Source organism: Camelina sativa, chromosome 2 (assembly GCF_030686135.1).
Source record: "Camelina sativa cultivar CO46 ecotype springtype chromosome 2, ASM3068613v1".
Lineage (NCBI taxonomy): Eukaryota > Viridiplantae > Streptophyta > Magnoliopsida > Brassicales > Brassicaceae > Camelina > Camelina sativa.
Genome location: NC_141881.1, coordinates 18823827 through 18837742, shown reverse-complemented (window position 1 = coordinate 18837742; position 13916 = coordinate 18823827). Strand labels below are relative to the sequence as shown.

General features: G+C 32.9%; 3 protein-coding genes across 3 annotated transcripts; all 3 read left to right on the top strand.

Annotated features, from left to right (window-relative positions):
- Nucleotides 1-2008: 2008 nt before the first annotated feature.
- On the top strand, nt 2009-2749 carry LOC104725248 (nuclear transcription factor Y subunit C-6-like). The gene has a single exon (XM_010443877.3). The coding sequence runs from the start codon at nt 2048-2050 to the stop codon at nt 2564-2566; it is 519 nt and encodes a 172-aa protein (XP_010442179.1). The 5' UTR covers nt 2009-2047; the 3' UTR covers nt 2567-2749.
- Nucleotides 2750-3914: 1165 nt separating this feature from the next.
- LOC104752350 (nuclear transcription factor Y subunit C-7-like) lies at nt 3915-4699 on the top strand. Its single transcript, XM_010474462.3, has one exon. The coding sequence runs from the start codon at nt 3951-3953 to the stop codon at nt 4581-4583; it is 633 nt and encodes a 210-aa protein (XP_010472764.1). The 5' UTR covers nt 3915-3950; the 3' UTR covers nt 4584-4699.
- Nucleotides 4700-6726: 2027 nt separating this feature from the next.
- On the top strand, nt 6727-7752 carry LOC104725241 (protein transport protein Sec61 subunit gamma-1). The gene is made up of 3 exons (XM_019231981.2): nt 6727-6971; nt 7075-7190; nt 7543-7752. Exons 1-2 carry the CDS (start codon nt 6878-6880, stop codon nt 7188-7190), a joined length of 210 nt encoding a protein of 69 aa, XP_019087526.1. The 5' UTR covers nt 6727-6877; the 3' UTR covers nt 7543-7752.
- Nucleotides 7753-13916: the final 6164 nt, after the last annotated feature.

Here is a 13916-nt window from a genome sequence, read left to right as displayed (position 1 = left end):
TTTTCTCGAGTTGTATTTACTAATAAATAATTTAAGCATGTTATCAATTTTGCTAGTGATTTTAATACAATACTGGGTTTTGAAGTATATATATAAAAAAAAAAAATCATTGTTATTTTTTAGTATTTTTGGGGTTTGAAATATAAGAAATAAGAATACAATCTTTGTGAAAAATATATGGCAATGGGACGCATTATTTATTAATAAAATGCTTTATAACATCAAAAATAACTTTTGTAGAATTATAAATTGGGTTACTACTCATGTTGATGTTCAGGAAGCAGATGCTATTCAGCCACCAAATGGAAACATTGATCTCAAACAGACAGTTGGAAAATTACCTATAGCTCCAAAACTAAAACACTTCCTGTGGAGATGTTTGTCGGCGGCTCTTGCTACAGCAACACGATTGAGAACCAGGAATATTCCAGCTGATCCGGTTTGTCAACTATGTTGTTATGGGGAGGAGACAATTAATTATTTGCTTCTCACTTGTCAGTTTGCAGAAGCAGTATGGCGCTGTACCGCTGTTAGCTTGGGCAGGCAAATGTTTTTCATTGATGACTTTGAAGCAAATCTGTGTATGTTACTCCAATTCAACAACAGAAGACTGCCCCTCTTAATATACAAAACCTTGCCTTCTGGATGATGTGGCTTATTTGGAAATCTCGCAATGATTTTATTTTTCGAAAGTTCAACCGTTCTCCACTCTCCGAAGCAAAAAAAAAAAGAAAAATGATACATGAAGCAAATGAATGGTATAAAGCTACGGGTACACCAACAAAGAATATTCCTACAGCTAGTTACTCTTCTGACTTGCCAAATAGTAGAATAATGCAGCATTGGCATCCCCCTCCCGAAGGTTGGCTAAAATGTAACTTAATTTGATAGCGGCTTCATACAACACATGGGATATACCAACTCATGTTGAATAATACGAGACAACAATGGACAAGTGATTCTTTCGGGCTTGTGCGAAACCACAACATTCACATTCTGCTCTTCATGCTAAAGCTTTGGGTTTTCTCCATGTTCTTCAAGCGATGTGGTTTCAAAGATTTCGTTATGTTTGCTTTGAAGGCGACAATTTGGAACTTACCAATTTAATCAACACAAGGAAATATCACCGCAAGATAAATATCCTACTCTATGATATACGGTTTTGGATGTCCAAATTACCATATTCTTCGTTGGGAAATGTTCGTCATGAAGAAAATAAGGTGGCAGATAAACTCTCTCATTATGATTCTTTGATGAACTCTATGTAACAAATCTTTGATGTAACCGCAAGTTGGTTGACTGACAGTTTGTATTACTCTTATTTAAATTAATAAAGATAGATGTTAAAAAAGAAATATCTATATATAAAGGGTGTTCATTTTCGGCGTTTATTTAGATTATTCTTTATATTTCAAAATTATATATACTCACACGAGTGGTTTATACGGAGATTATCTCCTAGTAGAATACTAAAAAATATAATGTGGATTTTGTTTGCCGAAAAAGATGTTAAATTCTAAATTTGTATAACTATACGGATAGAAAATTAAATGTACGAAAGTTTTGTCCAAGAAAAAGAGAATCTTTTTTTACATTTCACCATGAGAAAATACTTTTTTTTTTAGAAAAAAAATTTACCTTTCAATCTTATAGGTTAAGAAACATATACCTTTTAGCTTCTTCTTTTTTTGTGCAAGACATATACCTTTTAGCTTTTCCTTATTATTTCCCTCTTTTTAGAGTATTTCAAAGTTAAATTTTTTTGTTTAAAATTACATCTTAATTTGCTTAAGTAAAAAAAAAAACAAAATTTTCACTTTACTCTTTTTGCTTTTTTATAATACCAACCAGTCACACACATAAGACTATTATTAGTACTAAATACTCTAAAGAAAATATTTAATGTGTCTAGATTTCATTTTGGACAAACTATTGGCTGCTTCGAAGCCCACTGTATCCATCTACGCGTTAGGTTTCCTTTAAATATATGCAAACCCTCTCATCAAAATCCTTCAGACTACAAATAAATCCCTAGAAATTGTAAAGAATGGAGAACAACAACCAGCCACCACCGTCGTACTCGCAGCCCCCGCAGACTGAATCATCCAACCCTCAGATACGTGACTACTGGATTGAGCAGATGGAAAACGTCACAGATTTCAAAAACCGTCAGCTTCCATTGGCACGAATAAAGAAGATTATGAAGGCCGACCCTGATGTGCACATGGTCTCAGCCGATGCTCCAGTCCTCTTCGCCAAGGCTTGCGAGATGTTCATTGTTGATCTCACGAACCGCTCGTGGCGCCATGCCGAGGAGAACAAACGCCATACGCTTCAGAAATCGGATATATCCGCAGCAGTGGCTGGCACTTATACCTACGACTTCCTTCTCGATGTTGTCCCTAAGGACGCTGATCCCGGCTTTGGGCCTATGCCACATCCCGACGGTGTACCGCAGTATTATTATCCACCGGGAATTTATCCGTCTCCGCCGACGCAGGCGTGGCCGGGGGAGGCTGGTGAGGGTGAGGCAGAGGGGAGTGGAAGAAACGGCGGTGGAAACTAGGGTTTGAAACCGCCTCTGTGGTGATTTGAAGTTTGGTTAAGTTTTTTTTTTTAGGTTTTTCAATTGTTAGGATATGTTTTTCATGTGAATATGGTTTCGGAATCGTAAACAATGTGGAAGGAAAATAATTTATTTGTAGTTTTTTTTAGACTGGTGAGAATTTATCTTTTGAAGTGTTTTTAGTAATTTATGTGAATATGGATGAGGCCATCAGAAACAATTTAGATGGCCAAATAATCAACAAGAAAAAACCTTGACTATCTCTATGACAACGCTTAAGTCTTCAATAATTCCATAACCAATCAACAATAATCTGGTTTGAGCATTATAACACGATTCATATTTATGATCCTCTATGAGAGGTAGAAAAAAATATAATACTCATTTCACACGATAATAGAGTGTATTATATATAACCAATAGGGAGTTTCTTCATTTTGAAAAAGAAAAAAAAAAAAAAACTCTACTATGATTTTGTTATGTTTGCGTTTCGCCCGCAAATTGTTAATTCATTGTTGGAGTTTTTCTACATTTGGCATGAGTTGTTATGTTCATGTTGTAGTTACTGTTTTTCTTTCAAGATATGAACATCTAATTAAGGGTTGAAGTTGATCTTAACGAAAAAAATTCTTTGGATGAACAATATCTTTGAATCTTTAAATTCGAAGCATGATCGTGAAAACTATCTTACTCAAATATCTCTCTAATCCACCACTTATGGTATCATAGATTTGGAATATTGTTATCTATATTGAGTTTTGTGGCTTGAAGATTAGTATATCTTCGATTTTTACCTTTAAATGAAGACATCAGATCAATTATGATGAGTCTGATCACGTTCTATTGCGTCATATGATACGGCATGTTTGCACCTCGGGTATATGTGCATCTTCTTTTACATGATAGTTCGGGTACCAAAGTGCCACTCTTTCTAAAATGCTTCCAAAAAATTTCCTTCGAGAATGATAGCGTAAAGAAACAGGCCAAGCATTCCGGTTTCAAACACTGTATCCATCACATATTTTGCATTCTTCAAAACAAAACAAAATCATACTTTCGATTGCCTACAGGAAACTTCTCAGCTTGGCATCTTCCAACTAACCCACCTGTAACAGATACACATATATTAGTAAATATCATATAAAAAAAAATAACAAAAGTGAAGTTTTATATTTGAGATTTACACATATTAGTAAATATCATACAGAAAAAAACTAAAGAATAACAAAATTGAAATTTTATATTTTTAAAAAAATATTGGGCTGCTTTCGTAGCCCACTGAACTGATGAATTTCCCAACTATGCTTTACTCCTTTAAATACGAAACCCTAGTCTCCTAGACAGTGAGTGAACCAGAAAAAAACACTAAAAGTTAAAAGATAAGATGGAAACCAACGCCGACCATCACCTGCGGCCGTTGCAACCGCGGCCATCATTCTCAAACCCGCTGCTGTCGTCGTTTTACCCACGGCCGATACCTTACCCATTACAGATACGGAATTTTTGTATTGAGCAGATTGGAAGCGCCTCTAATACCCGAAAGCATGAGCTTCCACCAGCGAGAATCAAGAAAATCATGAAGTCGAACCCCGACCTCAACATGGTTGCCACGGAGGCTCCGATACTCTTATCGAAGGCCTGTGAGATGCTAATTGTTGATCTCACGATGCGATCGTGGCTTAATACCTTGAAGAGGGGACAAAACAAGATTAAGAGATCCGACATCTCCGTCGCAGTGACTCGTGATTTGAGTTTTACCTTTCTTGGTCACATTGTTCCAAGAGACGAGTCCGCCAACGTTGATGATCCCCGTTTTGTGAACATGCTAATTCCCCGAAGTGAAGACCTCCCGCCGGGAATGGTGATCGGACATCCGGTGTTAGGTTGTAATGGTATGTATTTCATGCCGCCGCAGATGCAGGAGTTGCCGGCTGCGCCTGGTGATGGGGAGGAAGAGGAGGCGGTTGGTGACGGAGAGGAGGCGGCTGGGGAGATTGAAGAAAGCAGCGGGAATTGAAAAGTTTTGGTTGGGTTTTTTTAGGGTTGTAATTCCTTTTGTGAGGATATGTATCTTTGTTGTTTATGTTATGTATTTTTTAATGTTAATGTTATGTATTTTGCTGTTGGGTCTTTCATGTGAATATTGATGAAAACAATGTTGAAGACAAACCGGATTTAGTTAAAATCATATTTTGTACTACTACTTTAGGATCTAGCAAAAGATTTTTTTGAAACCTAAAACTAATTTTCTTTCAGATTCACAGCATTTTGGTTTTTAAGAGATAATGCTGTTTTGTGAAGAAAATCAATGGCGAAGTACGTAGATTGGTATGCTGTTTTGATAAATAACAGACATCTTATTCTCCTATTTTTTATTTTTGTAAACCAAATGTAATTACTTAATAATCTTTATAATATTTAAAAGAAATTGATTAAATCTGACATGTTTGATAAATTATTTTGTCCGTTAAGCTAAATTATGTTAAGTGATACATAGTTTAACTTCAACACCTTGACAATAGTTGTTGATAAGATAAAATAAGTGTGAAACATGATTGGTTCTTAGAACAATTACATATCCTAATAACCAATTAGGAGACAGATTTCAAAACCAAATGTGACCACTTAAAATATCATTATAGATAGAAAAATATCTTAGAGTATTTACTTTTAAGAAGCAATAAATCTTTCTTCATATAAATATATTTTACTTTAATTGACTACATTACAGAGTAACCGAAAAACATAAGTAAAATTTCCTCAACATAATGACTCCAATTACTGTTTGGAGATTAACCAATTTTTTTAAAAAAAAACTTGTTCAAATTTCAAAGTATTGTTTTTATTAGTTTTTTGTTCAACACCAGTAGAAACGACGACTAAAACTAAGTGTGAACTGGATGAGTTTGTAACCATTTCCATCATTTTTTTTTTTCAAGTTATGGATTTTTCGTACTTTTGTTACTGTTATCATTTTTCTTGTGAAAATATGGAGAAAGATGACAAGTTTATTAGATATAATTTAACAATGGTTAACGTCCAAAAATTATTCTCAAATTTAAGTTTAAAATATTTAGACAAGACAATATATAGACCTATAAGTTTATTATATTGTCAACAATATAATCCCTAGTACGTTACCATTAGTGAACAGATAGTATGGATCATTGTTTGGATGATATAAATTAAATGTCACTTTTCTATAGTTTCAAGTATATGAGATATATGTGGACTGGCCGAAAATCAAAATTTATCATAAATTTGAACTAAAATTCCTAAAAATAATAGTTTTAAATGATTATATTGGTAATAATAAAGCAAAAAGAGGTTATTCTAAGTGGATTCAATGGACAATATGAATGATATAGTTGTTGAATGGTTAAAACACCTAGTTTTTAGAAATAAAAGAGTGTGTAAACTTTTTGTACGTCGTATATCTACTTAAAAAAAAAAACATTTTTGATTGTTTTAGTAGATGAAAAAGAAAGAACTTTTAGATTCAATGCACTTTTATTCGTTTACGAGTGCCGAAATTGAAATTGGTAAAGATACGCGGTTGTTTCGATGGTAAATGAGTAGTAGAGATTTATAAATATATAAATTATCTTATTGTTATTAGTTTATGAATTGTATATGTAGGCATTCAACATTATATTTTGAGAGATTTTTGAGTATTATATCACATGTTATTCAATTGAGATTTTTTTTTGAAAAGAAAAATTGAAATCCTATGTTATTGAACTTGAAATGTATGTAAAATCATTTAAAACAGTTCACAATCTCTTGTTATTCCATTTTTAATTTGTAAATCTGACATCAAATCCAGTGTTATTCAAACTATCAGAAATTTTTATACTATTAAAACTTATTTTAAAAATTTTCTTTTACCTTTTTAGTTGAAAAATATGACTAACCAAATCACACTCCTAGAGGTGGTATTTTGGAGGAATTTAAAAGAAAAAAAATGTCAAAGGAAACAGTATCACTCATCAACAGAGGTAGTGGTAATCTCAATCACAGAAAAAATAAAAATTTGTTATATGCCAAAAACCTTGGTTCTTTGATTTTACATTTTTAAACAAAAAACTACATAATGGATCTGGATCTGCGAGTAATGGATCTGGGCTTATATATTGATTACGAGCCATTACAATGCTGATGTGGTAAACTTATCCTACGTGTCAATAGCAGTCGCTTTTTGATTGGCCGTTGTGACGTTCTTTCATCATGTTTTCCTCCGATCTTAAGAAAGTAACCCAAAAAAAAAAATAAGAGAGAAATTGTGAAGAGATTTTCAATTTTGAGATCGCCATGGACGCCATTGATTCCGTCGTTGATCCTCTCAGAGACTTCGCTAAAGATAGCATTCGTCTCGTTAAGCGTTGCCACAAGCCAGATCGCAAAGGTAATCTAATTTATATCTGGTGGATCTATTTTTTCAATTGGGAAGATAGATCTGTGTATTGGTTAGAATATGTTTTGATTTTTTCTTTCGTTGATGTTTGTAGAATTCACGAAAGTGGCTGTTCGTACTGCGATTGGGTTTGTAGTGATGGGATTCGTTGGCTTCTTTGTGAAGCTCATCTTTATTCCAATCAACAACATCATCGTCGGTGCTACTTAGGTAAACAAAATCTTCGATTTTTGTTTGTGAGTGATAATGATAATGATGATTTTGTGCATTGATCATACTTGGTGTAGATGTCATTTGTTTATGTGATATGATAATAAATTCAAGATCTTGAGTCTGAAGCATTTCAAGTTGAGTGAGAAATTGGTAAAAGATAGATAGAAACTGTAGTTGTTTGGTTGCGGACGTGTGTATGATGATTCTAGAATCTGATCATGTTAGAGATTTGTGCTGAGCATAAGATGGTTGAATGCTTTGGGGAAATATATTTGCTTACTTACTACATGATGTGCTTAGTACTATGGGGAACTACTCTTCTAAGCCTTTGTTTGGTGTGTGTTTGCAGAAAGCAAAGGACACAAGTCCGGTTCTATGTTTTAAGGAAAGAAGATTAGAGGTTTTTCTTGTTTCCAGAGAGAATTCTGTGTTTTGTGTAATCGGATTCCTTTTGTTTTAATGTTCATTTTGTTATTTTTATTTTTTGGGTTCACAATTGAGAAAAACAAAAAAAACAAAATCATAACTTGTTTTGAATGTAGAGCAAACTAATTTAGTAGCTATGGGTCCAAAGGCTCTGCCACTTGGTCCTCTCACTTTTGCAACCAAAGCTCCGCCTTGGTCTCCCCAAAGTTGGGTTAAAAAAAAAAAACGATGTGATAGTGGATTTGGGTGTTTTGAAAGTCTATCTATGCTCGTGAACATTGAACACAATGCAAACATTTAGAGCACAAAGCTACAAACATTGGATATGAATGCTCTCTGCCGATTTTAGAGCTTAAGAATAAGTCAATGGAGTTGTTCTTGGATTCCCTTGGTTAGTCTATATTCTAGATCACGATAGAGGGCGACTTAGAATATTAGATGTGTAAGTTCCCAACTGCATAGAAAGAGTAGAGACCACCATAAACAGCTAGAGAACATGTTCCAGTTGAGACCATTTAGAGTCTAGTGTAGCAATTTACTTAATCCATAACACCCCTTTAGTCTTTAGTCACTGTAGACTCAAGGCTAGCTAGCTTGTGGTTATGCTATCGCGTATTATTTTCCAAACTTTTCCTTTTACTTCGTCTTTCTCGAAAAAAAAATTGTTCTTTTGAATTTAGCGAGTCAGATTAAAACTAAAAGGATGTTTGAGCTTGTGGAAATTATGCTATCGCATATAACTTTCTATTTTTCCCCTAACTCTATGTCTTATGAGAATGTTCATTGTTCTTATGAATCTCGAGGCTCATAGCATTTAAACTAAAACATGATTTTGTGACATAATATATTAAATGTTTGTAAAGTAAAAAGACAAATTTCCTTCATGCTTCTCTGATTTTATCATTTTATTACAAGGCCCATGAGTACGTTCTACATTTTTTTTTGTCGTTTTTCTTTTCACACATTTGTTATGCAAGCTTTTTTTTTTTTTTTTGACAAAATTATGCAAGTTCAAATTTGAACAATAACACATAAATAATTAGACTCTCTTATGTAATATGTATTGTTTTTTTTGCAAACTTTAACTCATCATAGTTTTTTCTTCTTTAAAAATATATGTTATAGTTGATCATATGGGCCCTGTTCTTTTTCAAGTCGCTGAATGAGCGACGATAACAGCTTAAAACGGTGGTGATAACGGCAATTAAAAAACAAAATAAAAACGAAAAAGTAAGAGGAAGACACGGACGTGTCTGTTAGAGTGAGAAAAAGTGTCGCAGGGGGAAGAAAGAAGTCGCTGGATTTTTTAGCGACTTTTGTGGCAGCTCATCTGAACAGTGCAGCGACTCTTCTTCACACTGGCAACGACTTCTCTTCACATTAGTATAAGCTGTTTTTGCCTATTTTTCTGTCGCATTCGCTTATTTAGAGACTTGAAAACGGACAAGGCCATATTTGAATTGTGTCAATCATTTATCACGTTTAGTAATGTATATTATCTTTATAGAGACTAACAATATTTTATGGTATGATAGTTTTAAATTGAGCTTAAAATGGGATTTCATCTTTCAAAAAACTCTCTATTTTTTTAGGAACACAAAAAATTCTATTTATATTCATAAATTTCATTTTAAATAACATTTACAGATCATTATAAAGGAGGGGGAAAATAATAATTATGCCTAGGGATCCCAAAACTGTGAGTCACGGCCGTAGTGAGCTATTCACATCAGGTATGATCTCATACTCATATATAGACTCTCAACATATACATTGCGTGTGTTTGGGGAGCCCAAACTAACATATATTTTGGTACAAAATAAAATCACACACAACGAAACACATGAACGGTTTGCCTAAAGGAGGCCAAGCATTTTCCCCTAACATGCTTCTTCTTTTTTCTTTATTATTTAGTTGGTCTCTTTTAAAAAATGGTCTTTATTGGTAAATCTTGAACATGCAGCAATTCTCCCTTCAATTAATTTTATTGACTCCTTTTGGTGAAACTCCCCAAATTCATGATGAAGCATGTGGCCACTTAGCTTTGGAATCTCATCATGTCATCCGATAATTTCTCAATTGCTCCAACATCTTCTCTCTTTATTTTCTTTTGTCATGGAACTTTTTCGTTTGTTTTTTTTTGAGATTTTTTTTTAGCCGGTCCATGATTTTAAATCGACGACATAGAAGCCTCTAGTTTAGCATCTGATCATAACGTTATAGAAAAATATCTAAGATCCAATATTTAATTGCTACAAGAAAACCATAAGACCAAGTAGTACTTACATGTTTTTGGCTATTGTGACCACTTTTATACAAACCTACATCAAGTAATACGAGAAAGCATGTCTAGGGGTTTAGACAAGCTGATAAGCTGGTTGGCTTAGAATTGATAATTAATTGGAAGGAGTCTTATATATTCTCGCTATAAAATAACAATAAAAAGTAACATATACCAATAAATCATTGGCATATATAATAAAAACTATTTAAATAAAAGATCGTTATTTCGTGCGCCGTTGGACATTGTTCATATGTGACTCGTCTTGCATTTCTTAACGGTGTTTAATGGAAGTGATCAAAAGAAACTTCTCTGCCATTTTGACCTCCTCGTTATATTCTCTCCCTCTCTATCTTGGAATATATAATTATTATACGATTTGCATTATTGAATCTCGAAACCAATGGTTTAGAATCTCATCAAACTGGTAGTTTGGTCTCCAAGTTAGCAAAGAGAGACTACACGTATCAAGAACCCACTCCACGTCAAAATTTATATTGGACTTCAACAAATATTTAAAGCATGAAGCAATCGATTCAGTATAATTAGTTGTGGTTTTGAGTTGAAAAACTCAAAAAAAAAAAAAAAACTTGAAGAGATTACATTAAAACTATGAATATAGATTTGTTTATGCCATTTAGAGAATTCTTATCATTGTTTATTTGTGTTTAAGTTGCATTTACGTTTCTGAGGTGCTCTAAACATATGAAAACAAAAAGAAACAAACACAATAATAATTATACAAACTTGCGGCCAAAATAATCACTCTCTATATATATGTCTCATACTAATTCAAATATGTAAGTCCCGACAATTTGAGGTACGGTTCGACTCTAATTTAATTACATTATTGTGGGTGCTGATCTACCAAACTCCTGAAAGATTTTTCACTATTAAAAATAAATAAAGATATATGTGTCGTTTCAAGAACTTAAGTTTGCTTGTGTACATGGCGAATGTCTCCAAATAGCGTCATGATTATAAATAACAATATATAATACCTAAAATACCTATACTTTCAAAACTTGGGAGTTAAAATAACACATGTTGGTCTGTGACAGACGTACAAAATACAAAGCGTTTCCATGACATTATTGTTATGTTATGATTTGAAATCCAAGAAAATAAAATAGAACTGTTATGTTATGATCGTCACGTTTTGGTTGAACTGCGTTACATTTTAAATTATTACATTCCTTTCTACTTTAATTATTAATGTTTATATAATTACTAAAGTTAATATGTAATGTTCGTCTATCTACGTAATGCTTAGATATTTATATCGACAGATCGATAGACACTCATATTGACGCTTGGTGGTGACCCGGAGACAGGAGAAAACTGTGTGCGGAATCATGTGTATACCTTAGGAGTGTATAATTGAAATTATGCAAACGTCAATCACAAATTATCCTAGTTAATTCAAGTTACGTATTTTTTTTTTCCGTCAAGTTACGTATTGTTGTTTCTAATCAGAAAATTTTGAATTTTTGTTCCATGCTCACAAGATTTACAAATAAACAATTAATATTTTGTAACATCAAAATTTTTAAGAGCCTTACACAGTTACACTTATAAAGATCGCTTTGCTAACTTTTTTTATTAGTTTTGTATCCTAGGAAAGCATTAATACTACATATGTTAGCTAGTACAAAACATGATCAGCCATATGTAATAAGGAATACGCGCGGTACAAAGCTACAACATAACTATTCACATTTTCTTAGTTTGGTTTTCTTCAAAATTGTTATGAATACTTCTTGTTCTCCTACAACAGCGGTGACTCATCCATACTATATATGTCTTCATTTACAAAGATAATATTGATATTAAAATAAAAACCATGTTTAAAGTACGTCGTATATTCTAGGTTTGGAAGTATTTAGAAGCATGACTAGCTAGTATTCTATGTGTCAAACGTATATACGCGCTTGACATCATCTCCGAATGTTGTTGTTTGCTTGGAGCAACTGATTTTCCTACTAAACAAAACGTAACTATGGGTTTAGCACAAGGAGACAAGTGATAATTTTACTAGGTGCACGGTGACGTATCATCATTGGTAGGCTATTCGCTATCTCTAAGGATGAGGGAAAAGACTCTTTGCTAAGTTCGACTTTCGATCTTTTGGTCCGCTTTATGATAATTGGACTAAGCCGCTTGTCTTTAATTAACACGTCGGTTTTGTCTTCCTACATCATCATGCTATACTAACTTGCTTAGTGACTATCTTATGTCATGATAAACAAAGAAGCAAAATCACTATATCTCATTCTTATACGTATACTGAACTTCAATAGATGGCCACTGCTACACAGAGTGAACAAAAGTTGGCTAAATTAAGGCATAGCTTGAAATTAGCTTGGTTCATTACGAAAAATAAAATTTATTTAGCTTGGCTCAGTAAAACAGAAATAAAATTTACGCGCGAGGATGTTAAAGAAAACTATGTTGACCAGACAAAATAAGAAATAAATACAAGGATAAGTACGGTACGTAAATAATTAAAAGTGCTACAAAGAATTCTGAAAGAATATAAATAAGTGTTTAGTCATTTTCTTAAAGAATTAAGCGTATGTTGATACGCGAACTAAACTGAAATAGATCCCACGTTGATTAAATTAATTATGTTCATTGCAATTCTTGCAAGCAAACCTTATTCTATGTATAATTTTAATTGATTCTGCTAAAAATAAAGTTAAAGAGTTTGAACTAAAGATGATGATGGCATGCAAATGGTACAGTTGTGGGAACAAAATGCGACACTCATTACCAACCAAACTCGTCGACCCCCCCAAAATAAATAAAGAGGAGTTATATTCATCTTTTTTTATTTCTCAAAAATAAATCATTTTAATTATTTATTTATTTTGTTTTGTTATTGTATTTAAGTTTTAGTTTTGGGTTTGTCTGGTTTCTGGTGGTGGTGAAAACTGAAAAGGACGAGTGTTCCACCAACTCCAATCTTCATCCTTCGAAATCTTATCCACATGCAATCCATAAACCTGCTCTTTCCTTCTATTTTCATATCAATCAATAAGATATATATCTTTTTTTTTATTCTTTGTCAAATAGATATCTTCTTTATGATTCTTAATTATTATTATTATTCCTATTGCTGAAGTTAGAACATGAATATATTGTAATCGTTTGTTGTGTTATCAATGGCCCTACAAAAATTTAAAAGTATCTTACTTAGATGATTGGTAACTTGTATTGCAAAACTCTTTTTCCCCCTTCTTGTCTCTCAACTTGGACTATGCGTGTTCTTATTGGGGATGCATGCTTGGTGCATCTAGATAAGGATGATGTTCCAATAAATACACACCAAACAAATTATATCTAAATTTTGACATTTATCGATATTATTAGTAAATGTTTGTTCCGGACTTAGAAATAAACACAACCAAAAAGTGTAATGGTTCTTCTTCTTAAGTGTATTAAAATCGTGATATATTGGAGAGTCAAAATCAATTTATATAATTAAGGTTTAGCTAATATGCTATATTTAGCTTTTCTAAACTTGATGTCCTAATCCACCGAATTAACTAAGCAACCGACTATTTGCACCTTTTAACTCTGACTAAATATATGTAGATCAAACAAAACAAAACTTTGACTAATCTATTCACAGGTTTTAAGATATTTCTATTTTATTTCCATATTCTTATCTGAAGAGATAACCTTATACAAGTGAAAGGTTTATATTGTTTTTCTTAGTCTACACCCATATGTAATGATTAGGGTGCAAGTTCACTCCAAAAAAATATCAAAGGAAAACGTGTTTAGTAACTTTGCTTACAATTAAACGATGGCCAACTATATGTGTTCATATGTGACGGCCACATGATTTTTTTTGTCTTCCGTACTAATGTGTCCCTCTTCTTCACCTTTGCTTATTGATATGTCTTTCCAAAGCCATGTAAGATTTTGACCAAAGTCAATCACATGTAACACTCTACCTTTTTATTAGTGAACCGTTATTAGGGAAAATGGTCGTATCCACACTGATCATC